Here is a 19,307-nt window from a genome sequence, read left to right on the forward strand (position 1 = left end):
TAAAGTATTAATTAGAATTGAATTTATAATTTTTATTATTTGTGAATTCTATTGAATTTAAAATTTTTAAAATAAAAAATTAATAAAATAATAAAGTAAAAAATTAATCACTACTAAATTTATAATTTTTATCATGTTTGAATCAAATTATCTTAATTTAAAAATAATTAACTTATTTTTTTATTTATCTAATTTTTGGAAGTATGAGTTTGTATTACAATATTTTTTTTTGGATGGATTGTGGGTACAGGCCCATGTGGCCAAATCTAACAAAAAATCTAACCACTAATCAATAACTTTTTCTAACAAAAAAAAAATATCATAAAATTATAGATTCAATCAGACCATCTCATATACTGGTTCATAATTATATGTAAGATCAAATTTAACAATACTAATAATTTGTGTCCTGCAATAATCTAGACTTTCCATCAAAAATCTTTTTTCTTGGTGTTTCAAACACCAGAAAATACTTTTCTCACCTAAGACATTTCTTTCTTTACTGCACTCAAAGGCAGATTGTTACAAAACAATATAAATAATACACAAAACACTTCAATGGGGAAAAAATTTCTACATTTTAAATGTTACTTCGTTAAATAATTGTAACTATATGCTCCATTTGGCAATTGTTTTTCTCAAAAAAGAATTAATGAATACATTATAATCCCTCGACTTCCACAAGGGTAATTTCGTCATAAATGCCAATCTCCCACTATAATCTTAATCTATGCCTTGTATTTATTATACACAAAAAACCTTCTATCTGTTCTTTTCCTAAAATGGAAACTCATACTTTTTAGTGAAATGAGAAGAACCTTAACACAAATGTCCCTTTAGATTCTTCAGCATCCACATCAAACTTGGCTTGAAACAAAGGAAGAAAGCAACATTTCCACCATAACAACATGAATAAGCTTTTTCCTTTTTTAACGTTTCCTTAAATACAGTGCCATTTTTAACATAATGCACATTGTGAAGAACCCCAACCAATTTTACCTACTTATCAAAAAATCCAATGTATTATCTTTGCGAGTCGAGGCCGATTTGATGATCAAGTTTCAGTGTTGTGATCATCTCCTGAGACTTGTTACATATACAATCGGGGAAGGAATTCGCGAAGAAATTCTCCTCGATTCTTGGCGACTCGCCTACCTGTCTAAAATAAGGAGCACCTAGCCTATATTAGAATGCAAGTTCTTGACCTCAGAAGAAAATGCTTCCCATTCCATGGAACCTTCGGCCAATTGATCAATCAGTTTAACAAAATCCAATCTGAAAAAGAAATGAAAAAGATTATATGTTAGTGACAAATACCATTTCTATGTAAAAATTTTTAAGGTCTCATTTGTTGCAACATTTCTAATAGGGATGTTCATAGGTCGGGTGAAATCGGGTTTGTCTAAATCCAGATTTGTCCCTAAATATACACCGGATCTATTTTTTAGATCCTAACCCGGCACTAGACCCGATGAAACCTAAATATTTTCAGCGCACAACTATACTGGATCCAAACCAGGTGAAAAGCGGGTCTTTAAAGCATAAAGAAACTTATTTATAAAGAAACTTATTTATGATCCACTTATTTATAAAGAAGAAACTTGTTACCGAAAAGTTGATATCCATATTTGAACTTGAATTTGTCCATAAATTCTAATTTGATGCTTCTTTGATCTATTTTCTAATTCACCAAGTGTGATTAAAAATAAAACAATAAGCTTATAATTAATATAACATAATATTGAAATTAATTTAAAACATATATCTTTTTTAATTCCTTGGGGTGTACATGGGTCGGGTTCGCTTTGACCCGTATCCGACCCGAAATAATGACCGGGTCAATCTTTAAGACCTTTACCCGGTCTTAGACCCGGTGAAATTACACCAAATTAACCCTTAAAATGTTCGACGCCGGGCCATGTGCACCCCTAATTTCTAAGGTACCATTTCTAAAAGAACTTTGTGAACTGACCTGTCAGGATTGATAGTTTTTCTGAACCCTTCAAACCTCCTGGCCTTGCACAGCCTTTGCCATGTTTCCATCATAAGTATAAACAAACACATTACTCTCCAATGCCACGATATAATCCAAGGCAGCGAGCCGGTTCTGGTATGGCTTGAAAGGCTCCAACTCCTCCTCAATTGCAAGAGTAGAGTGAGTGAAGACATTAGGGTACTTTGCCCTAAATGCCGCCATGCTATTGCTACCATATATAGGCCCCACGACAATGTAGATTGTCATCGATGAAGGGTACCCCATTGCCTTCAAGAAAACGTCTGCCTCTCTAGGTGACATAGGGCATCCACTAAGCAATCTTTTCTCCACACTATCAATCTCTTTTTCCTTCCAATGCTTCACTTCATATCTCATAACCCTTAGTTCCTCTGCTTCCTCTGCTGTTAGATTGTGGCTGCAGCCAATGAAAGCTAGCATGTCTTTCTCACATCTACAAAGTAAGCAAAAACAAAGTAGGAAGCCTTAGTTTAATTGTTGATTAAAGTCTTGTAAATAAATTAATTAACAAAAAAGAAAAAACAGAGCTTCACTCTATAACTGGAGTCAAGAAAACTTTAATGCCTCGTTCGGTAACCGTCTCCAAACAATAGATATAATGCAGAAACAGAAAATGTTTCTGTTGTGATACAAATTTGTCCATTTTTTTAGTTGATCCAAAAACTGGAGAAAATAGAAACAAAGATAGCCACACAATCTTACTGTCTTATTTCTATCTTGTGTGCCTACTGAACTTGGTGAGACCAACAAGACAACAAAAATAAGCAAAGAGAATTAAGTGAAGAACTAGAAAACACCTTAAATGAAGGGCAATATATCGTTCGTTATTGGTTCTTAGCCTGTTCACTAGTGTCCTTCCTAGCTCTTCAATCTCTGTTATGTACTTAAGAGTTTCGTAATTGGCACGACATCGAAGCCTCTGAATTGAGGAAGCAATGCCATTGTTGGCAAGTCTAGAATCCGTGTGAGTAAACTGTATGACCTTGTGTCGCTTCAACAGTGGTACTCCTCTATAGTAACTAGCCTGCAAGATGAAGAAGCATCTAAGCCACCATTGCGCCCACTAAGAAAAGCAAGAATTGTTTCAAGGTAATCAAACTAAAGAGACCACCTAAACTGAGCTTAGCTAAACTTTGTTCATAAAACTCGACTCATAAACTGGATTTGGAATCTAAGAGTCTACAACATCCGAATAGATGATGAAAAAATCAACAATGTGAAACTTAATAAGATACAAACCATATGCATGATCTAAAAACAACAACTTTTTATTTATTTTCTAACGTTGCACTTTACTCCCTAAAACATAGCTTTCAATTTAGAAGAGCCGAATCATTGCGAAATAGAATTTTTTCCCAAACACACCTTTGACCAAAAAACCGGGGCCTTGAGAAGTGGCTTGACAGATGCATACTTAACCGGCAAATACTCAACTTCGGGCCAAAACCTTTAGAATAAGTGATCGGTTTTCAATTTTAAATACTTTTCTAAGTATTTCTGCAGTTTCTATTTTCTTATAAACAGTACCAGACAGATTTAAGCCGGTACTGCAGACTAAATTACCGGTACGCATTTTTACACATTTTTCACAGAAACTTATATTTTTTCACTCGAAAAAATCCACAAAATCCAAATCTCACCTTTAAAATTTTAAATTATTATTCCTAAATTTTTTAACCTATTTTGGACAATTAAATTATTTTATTCCGATTAAATGGCTACTAAATTTTGGTTCTTACAAAGAAGCTGGGATGAAGACTTGGTTGAAAATAGAGTGACTTGGGATTTGGTAGTGGAATTAGGAGATGTTCTTTATGATGCGAAACAAGACATTATGGCTATTCTTCAGACTCAGAATGAAGAAATTGCACAGAAAAGAAGGCAAGCAAAACAAAAGGAGAAAGCAAAAAATAGTCATCCTAAAAATCAAAATAAGGTGTGTAATACAGTGCTTAAATGATTTATAGTTTTTGGAACGTGAAGGGCTTAGGGGGTGTTGAAAAATTGGGTATGGTGAAAAATTTTAAGAGAAAAAATAATGTAAATATGTTAGGATTGATAGAAATGAAGAAAAAGGTGGTTACTGAGTTTGATGTAGTGCAAATCTAGGGAAATGATGCGGTAGGTTAGGATTTTGTGGGATCAAAAGGTACTTCTAGAGGTTTATTGTTAATGTAGGATGACATGATGTTCAACTTGAGTAATTATTATAAAGGGGAGAGATGATTGTGTGTGCAAGGGGTTTTGACGAACAATAATTTCAATTGTGTGTTTTGCTTGGTGTACGGTGCGCATGCCAGAGACGACAAACTGACTATGTGGGAAGAGTTGAGTTTTATCTCTGGATTATTTCAAGTTCTTATTTGTTACATGGGTGACTTTAATGAGGTTGTGCAAGTGGAGGAAAGGAAAGGAGCCATTACGTTAACAGCATCTGCGAAAGATTTCAAAAACTGGATGCAGGATATGGAGTTGGTGGATTTAGAGCTGAATTACTGTAAGTTTATGTGATTCAGGGGCTAATCATGTAGTCGCATTGATCGGGTCTTGGTCAGTGTGGAATGGATTGAAGAGATTCTTGAGACACGGCTTAAAGGTAAGCAAAGGGGTTTATTTGATCATTGTCCATTAATAGTGGAGGATAGTAGAGTGCAAGGTGGGTCGAGGCTGTTTCGAAGTTTAGATTCCTGGTTCACACAAGATGGATTTCTCAGAATGGTGAAGGAGGAATGGAAGGGGCTAAAAGAGTTTCAATTTACTGAAAAGCTGAAGGCTTTGATGATATCTTTGAGTAGATGACATAAGAAAAATTTTGGTAATATTGAGTTCAGGATAACCAAACTGGAGGATGAAATTAGAAAGGTAGATGATATGGCTAGTGATGGATTGTATGATGGAACTATGGAGGCAAGGAGGAAGGCCCTTGTCAGCTTTTGTAAGAAATGGTATGTTAGGAAAAAGATACATTGGAAGCAGATGTCAAGGTCTTGACCTGCTAAGAACATGGATAAGAACATGATGCATGCGCATTATGTTGTGTTTTCTATGCTTTTTCATACAAGAAATTAATACTTAATGCTTAATTATGGAAGTGTTTTGGTGCTTAAGTTGTATACTGCTTTGATCTCTTTGATTTAATTAATTTTGTAGGAAATGAATGAAAAAGAAGCAAAAAGCACAAAACAAGCTCAAAAGAAGAAAATAGAAAATTTTGGCACATTTTGAAGCCTAGGACACGCTTTGGAACCTTAAGCCATGCTTTAGAAAGCGTGGCCCTTGAAGAAGCGTAGCCTATGATAAAGCATACTTCAGCGCTTCAAACGCCAAGGATAAGAAGCGTTTACATAACCAAACACCTTCGAGCCTCAATGAGCATAAGAAGTTCAAAGATGAATTGGCAACCTGACCTCTCCATATTCCAACATGAATAACTTGAGTTACAAAACTTCAAATAAGGTAATTCTAATGTCATTGGAAAGTAGACTTCAAGATATTTTCAACCATATATAACACTTTATAGTGGACAGTGGATATGAGATTGCAATTCACCCCAAAAAACAAGGTGAGCATAGCACCGACGTCTAAAATGCCCAAGAAGCTCATTGGCATTGCAAACGCCCATTAAGGGCGTATAAAATGCCCTATCCCTATTCTCCAGAGCCAGCCACAGTTTAAGCACTTAAAGTGGCATTTCCAACGCCAATAGTGGCGCTTAAAATGCCAAGTGAGCAAAGCATGTCCCTGCAGAGGTGCCAGCTGACCTCTTCACCTTTAAACGAGAATAAATTGAGCTATAGAGATCCAAATGGTGTAATTTTAGTGGTATTGAAAAATATACATCCAGAACTTTCTAACAATATATGATAGTCCATGGTTCCATGCCGTTTGGGACATGAACAAGGAGAAATAAAGTGACGCCCAAATACGAACATGCCAAACCGGCGTGTGAAACGCCCATTAAGGGCGTCTAAAATGCCCACTCAAACGCCCATTAAGGGCATTTAAAATGCCAAGATCATTCAGGAGCATAAATTGTATGCTAGATTTGGCATTTTGAACACCCAAAACCACGCCCCAAATGCCCGCCTTCATCACATCTTCCAGGAAGCAAGTTTGAGCTTCCAACTTGGCATTTCCAACACCCCTCATTGGTGCCTCAAACGCCACTCTCTCTCACCTTCCAGGAAGCAATTTTTGAAGTCAAGCTTGGCGTTTCCAATGCCTTTAAGTGGCGCCCCAAACGCCAACACCTTGAACCACCCGTGAAGCCTTCAATTTGGACCACTTATCTCACTCAAATTCCACTCCAAATTCAAGCAAGCAAGCCCACAATCAACAATCAATCAAGGCCACAAGAATCATGTAGAATTAGTTCATTTTTATCTGATTGTAATTTATTTTGAATTTGTAATTTTAGTTAGCTTATAAATAGGCTTGAGCTTATCATTTTGGAGATGATCCTGGGGGGTGGGGAGTCTTCGGACCCACTCTTCTCACCCTCATTCTCTTCTTCTCTTCCGTTTTCTTTCATACCCACTTTTGTAAATATTTAGTTATGAGTCTCTAAGTCTTTTAATTAGGAAAGAGAGCTCTATTATAATTTAATGGATTGATTGATTTTCATTTTTTATCGTCAATTATTCTTTCATTGCTTCTTTAGAGAGAGTCTTTGTGCTTCAAAGATCTAGTTCTATCGAGAAAGGGATTAGATCTATTAGACTGCTATGATGAGCTTGAGAAAGGATTCATAACATTCAGTTTGAGGCTCTTCTCTCACACTTCTCTTGATTGATAATTCATAGCTTGATATGTGAGATGTAATCACTATGAATTAAGATTTTGAGGATTGTGTGGCTTTTGAATAAATTGAACTTCATCTCTTTTCATGAGCAATTATATCAAGAGATTGGCAATTGATCAAGTTAAAAGAAATCAAATCACCAAGAGATTGGGGTTTGGTTACTTATGATTTGCCAAGAGATCAATGATTGCATAATTAAAGTCGAAATGAGAATTGTTGATCCTGAGAATGCAATATCTCTTGATCCCAAAATTCAATTTTAATTATTAGTTATTGTTGTTTACTTTATGGTCATTTACATTCCTGCACTTTAATTCCTAGTACTTTACATTTCCAATCATTTACTTTATTACACTTTAGCATCCACCACTTTACATTTCCATCATTTACTTTCTTGTTCTTTATTGTTTTCATTTAATTTCAAGTCATTTACATTTCTTGTTTATTCATCATTCAAAATTAAACCATCTAACTAGAGAAATCAATCAACTATTGCTTGCTTAATCCGTTAATCCTCGTGGGATCGACCTCACTCTCGTGAGTTTTATTACTTGATATGACCCGGTGCACTTGCCGGTAGTTCTATAAAAATTTGTTCTTCAATTTTTATATCAGAACACAAGATATTTCCATGACTTAGCCTCGGCAAGAAGACAGAGCAATCGAATTGATGCCTTATGAAGAGGAATTAAGCCAGGATCAAGCTTGTCATTAGAGATTTTTATAGGAACTTGTATCATTAGGAAGCGTCACCTTTGATAGGTTTTCATGATGGACTAGTTAATCAGATACAGGAAGATGAGTCTGCAGAGTTAGAGGGGATGCCTTCGGTTGAAGAAATAAAAGATGTAGTTTGGGATTATGAGCCGTCGAAGGCGCTTGGTTATGATGGTTACAATATGAACTTCGTCAAGAAGTATTGAGGAGAAATTGGGTCTGATTTCACTAAAGCTGTCATGGATTTTTTTTCAGTCAGCTGAGTTACCAAGAGATTCTAATGTTACTTGGGTGGCGCTGGCTCCAAAGTTTGTTGGAACTAGGGAGATTAAAGATCTTTCGCCAATTACCATGGTAGAATGTGTGTACAAGGTCATATCGAAGGTGCTCATTCGAAGAATGTGGAAGGTAATGCCAGGATTAGTAGGAGAGACTCAGAGTACTTTCATGAAGGGGGAAATATAAATGATGGGGCTTTGATTGCGTGTGAAACAGTACAGTGGCTGAAGACGAGTAAGAAGAGGTCGGCGATAATCAAGCTGGATTTCCAAAAAGCATATGATAGAGTAAAGTGGAACTTTGTGGATATTGTAATTCAGAAGATGGGTTTTGGACAAAGATGGAGAGGGTGGATCAAAGAGTGTGTATGCCCGACGTCAATATCGGTTCTGATAAATGGTTTGCCTTCTAAATCTTTTAAGATGGAAATGGGCTTAAGACAAGATGATCCTCTTTCTCCTTTCTTATTTGTTCTTGTTATTGACGTTCTTCATAGAATGGTAGGAGAAGTAGTAAGACATGAAAGGATTTCTCCTCTAGTTGGTTGGTAAGAATCATATTGAATTGTCTCACCTACAATTCGTGGATGACACCATTCTGTTCTGCCAACAAGAAGAGGAGACTGCAAGGAACTACAAAAGACTTCTACAGTGTTTTGAGTTAATGTCTAGGTTGAGTATTAATTTTGATAAATCTATCTTGATTCCTATTAATTGCCACCAAGAGTAGACACAAAGGATGTGTAGAGTGCTGAGGTGCAAAGAAGCTTCACTGCCAGTCAAATACCTTGGTATTTCTTTGGGAGAAAATCCAAGATTAGTCAAGACATGGAAGCCGGTAATTGATAAAGTGAAAGAGAAGCTCAATTTGTGGAAAATCAAAATGCTCAATAAGGTTGGTAAGTTAATCTTGATCAAATCTATGTTGAATAGCCTACCAGATTACTACCTTAGCTTATATGTGATGTCCTGAGCAGTAGCAGAGAAGTTGGTATCTTTGTAGAGGAAGTTCTTGTGGAGTAGAGAGGATGGCAAGCATAGGGTACCTTTGGTGAAGTGAGAAATCGTGCAGGCTCTAAAACGATTAGGAGGTTTGGGAGTGGGTGATGCAGTCATTCGTAATACAACACTATTACTCAAGTGGTGGTGGCAATTTTTGAAGGAAGACTGCCTGTTATGGAAGAAAATTGTGTACTCTTGCAATGACCTGAATCTGAATGTCCTACTCTCTTGTCAGCCTATACCTAAAAGAGGAGGTCCATGGAGGGATGTATGTCAGCTACAGATAAAAGAACAATAGGTGAGAGATAAGATGGTCAAAAGATTGTCTTTGGAGGTAGGGGATGGAAAAAGAATTCGATTATGGGAGGATGATTGGCTAGCCTGTGGTGTGCTGAAAGAAATCTTTCCACGGCTTTTTTTGGTTTCAAACCAGAGTGGATCTATAATTAGGGATTGTGGGTTCTGGAATGGGTTAGAGTGGATATGGAATTTTCAATGGAAAAGAGAGATATTTCAATGGGAGTTGGATTTAGTGAATCAGCTTTATAGGGTGTTACAATCTGTCAACTTAGCATCTGAGAGAGGACAGGATAGTATAGGAATTTGATAAAATTGACATTTATTCTATTATCTCATGTGTGCAGATTTTGTAGGATGAAACACTCTCGGAGGACATTGCAAGTTATAGTTTCACTTGTCCCATTTGGAGGGGGTTTGTTCCATCAAGAGTTGAGTTGTTTACCTAGTTTGTGCTAGTTAGTAGGGTCAATACTAAGGAGAGATTAAGTAGATTTGGCATTACTGATCAAAATGATAATATTTGTGTGTTATGTAAAAAGGGTCCTGATAATGATTATCATTTATTTATTGGTTGTGAGTTTACTTGACAGGTGTAGTGTGCTTGGTTGATCGCCTATAATAAACTATGGTCTACTCCAGGAACAATTAAGCAACACTTTGAGAGTTGGACAGAGGCTTCTACAAGAAATGAAGAATATAATAGGTGGTTGATTGGTTTTTGTGCTATCATCTGGAATACTTAGTTGGAAAGGAATGACAGGATATTCAAGAATCAAGAAGCAGGTGTTGCGGAGATTATCAACAAGTCAATTAGGAACTACACAGTGTGGACTGATTTTAATCCTTTTAGTTGTTGATGGCAATACCGAAAATGATTACGGATTTATTCTTATTTGGTGACTAGTGATTCTGTACTTTCTAGATGCTCCACCTTATTGTGTTGAGCTTTTTGTTTCAAAAAAAATCATGAATATCTTTTTATGGAGGCTTAAAAAATAAAGAGAAAAGGACAAATCGATCCCTGACTTTTTAGTCTACGGACATTTAAGTATTTGAGGATTTAAAAATACATTTAAGTCTCTTATCTCTTTAAAATCTGGACACATCGATCCCTGGGTCTAATTTGTCCCATTTTAAAACTCTCTTACGTATGCATCTGTATCAACCAGGTCAGTACAATGGGAGTCACGTTTGATTTTTCCGTTGGGTCTGTCAGACCCAAGCAAACATGAGGGATCGATATGTCCAAATTTTAAAAAGATTAAGAACTTAAATGTATTTTCAAATTCTCGAAGATTTAAATGTCCACAAATTAAAAGATTAAAGACCTATTTATCATTTTCCCAAAAATAAACAATAATTTTCCAATACTCTAATGCATCAAAACAAGCCAAAATCCTTAAATCGCAGCAGCTCTAAAAAATTTAGGGTGTATTTAGTTTTTGTTTTTATATTTTATTTTTATTTTTACTATTTTTTTATACAAAAACGGTTGAATACTTAATAAAACTCTCTACATTTCGTAGTAACTTCATATATAATATATGATATATAATTTTTATTATCATTAATGGAGAGTATGCAAGAGACTCTAGTCAAAATGTAAATAGAGACTAGGAGAATGATCGCTTAAAAAGATGAAAAAAAAAGTTGCAAAAGCTTTATTATTATCAACTTAAATCACACTTTATTGTGTATTTAAAAATTGTACATAAATCATTTTATATTAGTAAAGATTAGTTTTTCACATAAATCGTATTTCTTTAATATATTTTAGGTATAAAATATATAAATTATTACACTTTGAAACTATTTATATTATTTTAAAAATTCAGTATCCTAATATAATTTATATGTATTTTTTGAAAACACTTCAAAGCATAAATTATTATAGAGTAAAACATATAATCTTTTAGTAATTTATATATTATTAAAAATAGAGAATTCACGTTTTGAAAATTGATTTAAAAAAATCAAGTAATATTGATCTCTTTATTTTATTTTTTTCACTCTTTTATTAACTGTGATATTTAATTACTTGCTGAAACCTAATTTTGTAAATTTGATAAGAATATTCTCTTGCCAAGAGTTTATATTGGCCGTGCAGTCTAACTACCTAGCTTGAACGATGAGTAGGGGTGTCAAAAATTTTTTGGAGGCGGGGATCTCTACGAAGACTATTCTGAATGGGGCTTTAATGGTGGAGAATTTTTTTCGTGGGAATAGAGATGGGGAGCAAAATTTTTTCGAGACAGGCGTGGGACTCGAGCGGGGATTCCCGCCCCATTTCCGATAATTTTCAAATTTTTTAACTTACTTACTAACCCTTACTTTATTTTTAATATAGGAATTTTTTAGTAAATTTACTCATTAAAAATCTTAACCCTATTGTTCAAGAATTTATTTTATAGACTATGATTTGCTATGTTATATTTCTGGACTTATAATCTTGAATAAAATATGCTTGTGTGTTTGTAATAATATTTTGTAGTTTGTTTTTTTATTTTTTTAATATTTTTATTATAATTTTCATATAAATGTTAAATATAAGGAAATGAGGAATAGGACCCATGCAAAATACAAAGAACGAAGATAGAGACAATTATTCTCCTATAACGAAGAACGAGGCAGAGACAGAAATTAATTTTGAGGGCAAAGACGGGGAGTAGGGAGACATCTTCCGCCTCCGCCCCGCCCCATCGACATCCCTACGATAAGGATTCAACTTTTCAAAATAAAGGACCAACCATGACCCATGCTATTTATGAGAGTCCCCAAAATGGTCCTTGAGATTGGCGTCGTGCACTAAAATCATTTCTGAGATTCCAATTGCACTGATTACGGACTAAATCCCCATAGTGGATCCCCAGATTCAGCCCGTGCACCAATTTTGCCCCTGAGATTCTAATTGCACTGTTTATGTCCCCCAGATTCCGATTCGAGCACCATAATGGTCCTTCGGAGATTTTCCGGCGTGACTCAGCGACGGCGTTGCTTATGTGGCACAGCCACTGCCACGTTGGAGAGTCAGAACGACGTCGTTTCATGGGGCAAAACGATTGAAAGCCCACACGTCGCCGTTTTGATCATAGTGAGAGTAGTAGTAACTTGGGCAAAGGGTTTGGTATTCGTTACGTCTTCTCCTCCATATTTTCTCACCTCTCTCAACGCTTGGTCTCCTCCTCCATAAGCAGTAGCGACAGGCAAGGGCACTGCTGCTCGTTTAAGCTAGCTTCAAGGTACAAATTTTATTATATTTTTTGAATTTTTTGGATCATGTTTCATTCCTGATATGGCCGATTGTTAAAGTTACTTGAACATGATGCATGTAGTTTGTGTTAGAATCCACTGCCTGTTAGGGTTTTAGTGTTTTCCTTCTTCAAACCAGTAATGCATGCTCTATTTCTTGTGAAAAGAACAGGGGTTAATCTCTGGTGGTGTGTAATATCTAAGTTATTTGTTGTTTTTGTGTTGCATGCGTGGTAAATTTTAAGCATTTCCTCTGTTATGTTGCAGATGAACGCCGAATTGTTAGACATAATGTTTCATCATGGGGGAAATTTTGAGAGGGGGAAGGATGGGAGATGGACATACACACCTGACAATAGGCATTGTTTGGGTGATCTGGATGTGGACAGGTTGGATGTATTCTACCTGAGAAATTACTTCAAAGAGCTAGGCTATGAGACCATGAAGGAGGTTTGGTGGCAGGTCCCTGGGATGAGCCTGGAAGTAGGTTTGAGGCGTTTAGACTCTGATAATGAGTTGAGAAAGCTGTGTAATCATGGTGGAAAGAACAATGGGGTAGTGGATGTCTACATTGAACATGGCATTTCAGAACCTGAAATAGTACAAGGAGAGGATGTTGTTATGCATGTTGATGACGAGGTGAGGGATCTTGGAGAGCAAGCCAAGTCAAATGTCAGGATGGTGAAAGACCCCCCTGTCAAACCTACCACCGAGAAGGACCCTCCTAGGAGTTTAAGCATGGTAACATACAAGCCCCAAGCTAAAGAGGCGTTACTGAAGAAGAGCAATGTGAATTCTAACATGGAGTCCCAGCCTAAGCCTAAGTCAAAGTGTAAGCCTAAGACAGTTCCCAAACCCAAACCCATGCCCAGACAGAACAATGTAACTAGGACTAGGAGATATTTTCTAAGGTCTGTAGGAAAAGGTATTTCAAAAGCAAAGGAAAATGCTAGTGATCATGTTCTTTTATCCTCTGACTCAGACTCTCATGACAGCTACGAGAGTGCTGAGGACGAGGCCTATAAGCCACAAGAGCCGGATGATAGCTCAGATGAATCGGGCACTGGATATACTATTCCTTCACAGAAGAAGAAAGTCAAGAAACCCAATGCAAGGAAGAAGGTCCAGGCTGAGAGTGGAAAGGAAAAAGGGAAGGCCAAGGTCTGTGTTGATGATGATGGATTTGTGGAAGACGTTTCTGATGAAGATGTGGACATTGGATTTGTGGGGGGAGGTATAAAGGGGGATAACCATGATGCTTTTGATCCGGGGTCAGAATCGGATGGTGGCAATTCGTGGCACTCTTTGGAGATGAAAACACCACCTAATTCAGAGGATGAGCTGGTTGGAGAAGAAAGTTCAGATGAGGTATTTCCGATGTTTAGACAGGGTGCTAGATTCGGGGAACTACATTTAGAAGTCGGGATGAAGTTCAATACTAAGTGGGAGTTCAAGGAGGCAGTGAGGGAGTTCACTATACAAGAAGGGAGACGGATGAGGTTTAGGAAGAAAGATGGTAAAAGGGTGAGGGCAGTATGTAAGGTGAAAGATTGCAAGTGGGTTGTGTACGTATCAAGGGACCACGAAGACAGTTGCTGGCAAGTTAAGACTTTCTTCAATGACCACACTTGTCCACGAGAGGATAAAAACAGGGTAGCAAATAGAAATTGGGTTGCAGGTAAGTTGGTAAAAAAACTAAGGAAATATCCCAATTTCAGGAACTGTGAGGCTACAACATATTTCAAGACGAAATATGACTTGTCGCTCAATAGGAACTCTATATCACAGGCACTGTGTGATGCTAGAAATATAGTCTATGGGGATGCCAAGGAGCAACATGCTATGCTTAGGGACTATGGTGAAACACTATTGAAAACAAACTCGGGATCAACTGTTCAGATATGCACAAAGCCACAGCCTAGTGGTGAGGTCATATTTGAGAGGATGTATGTCTGCTTGAGTGGCTGCAAGTCAGGTTTCAAGGCTGGCTGTCGTCCGTTAATTGGACTTGATGGGGCTTTTCTAAAAACTGTTTTCGGGGGGCAAATTCTATCGGCTGTTGGACAAGATGCTAATCATCATGTCTATGTCATTGCCTGGGCAGTTGTGGAAGTGGAGAACTTTGAGAATTGGAAGTGGTTTCTAGAGTTGCTACATGAGGATCTTGGAGACTACAAGACCCATGGGTGGAACTTCATCTCTGATATGCAAAAGGTAATTTCTTACTGAAACCTTAATCCTTACTCTCACATAAGTTTAAATGTGTAAAACTGTGTTAGCTTGATGTAGTGCATATAGTGCAGTATACTGCCATATTGTGATGATACCTAAGATACAATTGTTTGATACAATTGTGATGATACCTTTGTGGTATATACTGTGGTGTATACTGTGAATACTGCTCTTATCTAATTGTTTGATTACGTACTATACCATGATGGTGTGCTGTTAGGTACTATTATGGTGATCGATTTTCAAAGTTAGGGACTATTATGGTGAACGATTGGCAAAGTTAGGGACTATTATGGTTATCGTTATGCAAAGTTAGGGACTATTATGGTGATCGATTTTCAAAGTTAGGGACTATTATGGTAACATAATGCTTGATATCTTTAGGGATTACTGCCTGCTATGAAAGCCGTGATGCCTAATGTGGGACACCGATTCTGTATCTGACACTTGTGGCAAAATTTCAATAAGCAGTGGAAGGACCTGGAGCTTAGGGGACTGCTATGGGAGTGTGCTAGAGCTACAACATTTCAAGAGTTTAAGGTACATAAAGCCACTTTTTTTTGAAACTGGAGTTAGCTTACATGGACTTCTTTCCCAACTATTAGCTGTTGAATTTCAGGAATACATGGATAGGATAAAGCGGCTGAACGAGGACGCATGGAAGTATCTTGACAAGTGGCCAAGGGAGGCATGGACGAGGTCACAGTTCAGGCACAACCCGAAATTGGACTCGATTTGCAACAACGCCTGTGAGGTTTTCAATTCAAAGATCAAAGAAGCAAGGGGCAAGCCTATACTTACTCTTCTAGAAGAGGTGAGAATGTTTGTCATGAGGACTATGGCTAAGAACAAGGTTAAGTTGGACAATCACCTGGGGCTGTTACCACCCGTAATCAAAAGTAGGTTAGAAAAGGTGAGGAAAGAGTCCAGACATTGGCATGCTATATGGTCTGGAGATACTGGATATGAGAAGTTTGAGGTCCATGGGCGTCCAACAAATCATGTGGTAGACCTGGGGAAAAGATTATGTACCTGCCAGTTCTGGATGTTAACAGGTTATTCTCTCCCACCCACTTACCTTTGCTCATTTAATTTTACACTAGTGTTATAAATAATTTTTTATTTAACCTAAGCTGGAAGTAAACTGGACTTGTAGGGATTCCATGCGTTCATGCTTGTGCAGCACTGGCCAGAGTCAACAAGCACCCAGAGGATTTCTGCCATAAGTTGATAACCATGGAGTCTTACAAGGAAACATACAAGTACCACATCAATCCTATACCTGGCCAAGCCTTCTGGGAACAAAGTCAGTTTAACAAGCCATTGGCACCACCAATCAAGAGGAAGCCAGGGAATCTTCAAACAAAGAGGAGGAAGGACTCAGATGAAGTCTCAAGTTCTAGCAAGAAATCTAAGCCAGTAACAGCCTTGAAAAGACAGCTTCGGCCTTTCACATGTAAGTACTGCTTGCAAAAGGGTCACACCAAGAGAGGATGTGAAAAGAAAAGAGCAGCTGATGCTGCTCAAGCTGCAGCTGATGCTGCAGCTGCTGCAAAGGCAGCAGAGGCTGCTAAAGCCCCTAAAAATGCTAGTGCACAAGCAACTGCAACTGCCCAGGCCACCACAACTGACACTGCAACTGCCTCTGCATCTGCCAGTGCCACTGCAACTGCTACTCCAAATGCAACTACTACTGCTACAGCTATGGCTAATGCTAATATTACCATCAATTCTACTCCTATTGGTCAAGCATCAGAAATTGATCTGTCACAGCCAATTTGTTCTGAACCAGAAGACTCTCAAAAGGTACAATTTTAATTCTATAATAAGCCTTTGTAATTCATGGAGTAAAAACTCTGAAAAAGGTTTAGTGAGTGATAATGTTTGGTATTTATTTCTGGTTTGAAATTTGTGTAGTTCACTGAAGTAACCGGGGAACCAGCCACAAGACCTGCCAAACTGCCTACTAGAAGAAGGTAACCTCCAACAACCCCTTCTACAGCACTGGACCCAATGAAGGGTGCGAGTTCTGCCACTGCTTCACGATTCACAAATTTTCTGAAGTTTGTGCCAACTCCTGGATTTAAGCACCCCCGAAAGAAGTGAACTTTCATATTAGGACATTAGGACATTTTGCTTGTCAACTGTTTGTTTTTTGTTAAAAGATACAGTGACTACGCTCACTCTAAACAATGGTTCATTTTGTTGATTACTAATCAAGTATGTCATGCTACTTGTTCAATTACTTATGGTTGTAATGTGTTAAAACTATGAATAGTTTGCCATATTTTGGTATTGATCAATTAATACTGTCCATGGTTTGGATCAATCTTGCTGTTACTTATTTACAAGTTCTTTTACTTCATCCAACATGATATTATATTATATCAAAGTAAGATGATTTACACAAACCTTGTTATGTTACCACATAATAGTTTCATTCATTAATTTGGAAACTGCATTACATTGACATGTTCTCAACCCTTTAATAGCACCAATCCTACAAAAACAACAATTACTAAGAACCCAAATCCAAGAACATGAGTTATGAATTTCAGATTCCTAATGTCTGCCTCCATCTTGCCCATCCGCCATGCAAAGTTCATCTTCCTGTCACCATCATCATCTCCTGCAACAGCTCCTTCAGACAACTCCTCTTGCACAGAATCAGCCCAGACGAATAACCCACACCATGTTTTTCCACTTGTCTGCAACCAACCAAAATAATCAACCAAAAAAAAATTTTCAATCAGCTACAAATTATTAAACTTTACTCACATTATAGTTGGGGCAACCAAAGAAGGGCTTGTTAGGATGCGACTCCGTCCCAGACCACCTTAGCACCGGGCGACAACCACAGCCGCACCAGTCCGGAACCCGTCCATGCCTGCTTCGCGTCGTGCTTCTTCTCCAGTTCTCCGTCGACGATGACCGGTTGGAACTTCCTGCAACATGGCTCCCACTTCCTCTCATGGGGGACAGCTATCGGTGTACAGAAGAGATGCAGAAGAAGACGTTGATGGAGAGAACCACATTGAGGGAAGGCCAACGAAATTTTAGGGTTTAAAAATGAAGACAGGGACTACATTAGGGAATTTTATCACACATTCCATGTCATATGTACACTACAGCGTCCAACGTGGCAGTGGCTGTGTCACATAAGCAACGCCGTCGCTGAGTCACGCCGGAAAATCTTCGAAGGACCATTAAGGTGCTCGAATCGGAATCTGGGGGACATAAATAGTGCAATTGGAATCTCAGGGGCAAAATTGGTGCACGGGCTGAATCTGGGGGACCACTATGGGAATTTAGTCACCGATTACGTCTCTGAGATTGAGAAAAATGCACCATATTAGTCTCTGACCCATTTTCCCTTCACGACGTGATGACATGGCTGGATGACGTGGATGGTAAGTGACACGTGTCACTCCATGATTTGGCCACGTGTAATGATATGATGTGGTGACCAGTGACACGTGGAATGCTGACGTGGATAGATGTGCCACGTGTCACAATGTTATTTGGCCACGTGTCTGTTTGTGCCACGTGTCGCAACAGTATTCGTCCACGTGTCATCTATTATGTCATCGTTGTAGATGCACCAAATTAGTCTCTCACCACATTCAATTTCAGGGACTAAAATGAGTCACTTAATGCAAAGTGAGAGACTAATTTGGTGCATCTACAACGATTACCTATGGATGACACGTGGACGAATACTGTTGCGACACGTGGCACAAATGGACACGTGGCCAAATAACATTGTGACACGTGGCACAACTATCTACGTCAGCATGCCACGTGTCACTGGTCATCACATCATCATTTCATTACACGTGGCCAAATCATGGAGTGACACGTGTCACTTACCATCCACGTCATCTAGCCATGTCATCACGTCGTAAAGGAAAAATGGGTCAGAAACTAATATGGTGCATTTTTTTCAATCTCAGAGATGTAATCGGTGCAATTGAGATCTCAAAAACGATTTTAGTGCACGACGCCAATCTCAAAGACTATTTTGGGTTTAACTCCAATTTATGATTCAACCATTCTTTGTACTGTTTTGACTTTTGAATACAGAAAACAATAATTCAATGATGATACCCGACATGGCTACAAATATCTAACTAGAAGTTGATGTTTGTGCCTTTGTGTGGATGATATTGTATGATAGAATAGTTCTTAATTAAAAAACTGAATTGACATGTGTCCTCGTTTTCAAAGATTTATTATTATTATTATATCTAACAAGATAATCTTTGGAAGAGATTACCAAAATAAAAAAGAAGTAAATAAATATTTAACTATGACATTGAATAAGAATAATAACACGTTTTTTATATTGATAATTATTTTAATAAAAATATTAAAAATATTTTTTATAATAATTTTGATTTTAAAAAGTATAATTTATTTATTTTGTTACATTTTAAATAAAAATAATATTTTTATAATAACAATTATAAAATTTTTTTTGAAATATCTACTTTTTATATTTTGTTTATATTCAACAACTTTTTTTTGTCATGATGGCGAAACATTATGAGTCATAATGCCTAATTAATTAATATTATCATACTTTAGAGTATATTATTCAAATTGTTTAACAATCTTCTATGCATTTTTACGTGTCATTTAGCTTTTAGTAAGATAGTATCTAAAAATTATATTCTTAACAAAAATAATTTTAAAATATTTAAATAATAAATAA

The 19,307-nt window shown here is 37.2% G+C and overlaps 2 protein-coding genes and 1 pseudogene across 2 annotated transcripts; 2 read left to right on the top strand and 1 right to left on the bottom strand.

Moving 5' to 3' along the window:
• Positions 644-3,597, bottom strand: LOC107627583 (annotated as a pseudogene).
• Positions 12,340-14,930, top strand: LOC110269275. Its single transcript, XM_021116987.1, has 3 exons — positions 12,340-12,351; positions 12,629-14,575; positions 14,814-14,930. Exons 2-3 carry the CDS (start codon positions 12,629-12,631, stop codon positions 14,826-14,828), a joined length of 1,962 nt encoding a protein of 653 aa, XP_020972646.1. The 5' UTR covers positions 12,340-12,351; the 3' UTR covers positions 14,829-14,930.
• On the top strand, positions 15,012-16,305 carry LOC107627584. The gene is made up of 3 exons (XM_016330415.1): positions 15,012-15,648; positions 15,750-16,210; positions 16,252-16,305. Exons 1-3 carry the CDS (start codon positions 15,012-15,014, stop codon positions 16,303-16,305), a joined length of 1,152 nt encoding a protein of 383 aa, XP_016185901.1.

Source organism: Arachis ipaensis, chromosome B02 (assembly GCF_000816755.2).
Source record: "Arachis ipaensis cultivar K30076 chromosome B02, Araip1.1, whole genome shotgun sequence".
Taxonomy (NCBI): Eukaryota; Viridiplantae; Streptophyta; class Magnoliopsida; order Fabales; family Fabaceae; genus Arachis; species Arachis ipaensis.

Bases quoted from the DNA above. Each gene is read 5' to 3' on its own strand.
- LOC107627584 (XM_016330415.1), top strand. From the start codon at position 15,012: ATGTGGGACACCGATTCTGTATCTGACACTTGTGGCAAAATTTCAATA. The intron at 15,649-15,749 runs GTTATTCTCTCC...CTGGACTTGTAG, and splicing joins CCAGTTCTGGATGTTAACAG to GGATTCCATGCGTTCATGCT. The intron at 16,211-16,251 runs GCCACCACAACT...TGCATCTGCCAG, and splicing joins AAGCAACTGCAACTGCCCAG to TGCCACTGCAACTGCTACTC.
- LOC110269275 (XM_021116987.1), top strand. From the start codon at position 12,629: ATGAACGCCGAATTGTTAGACATAATGTTTCATCATGGGGGAAATTTT.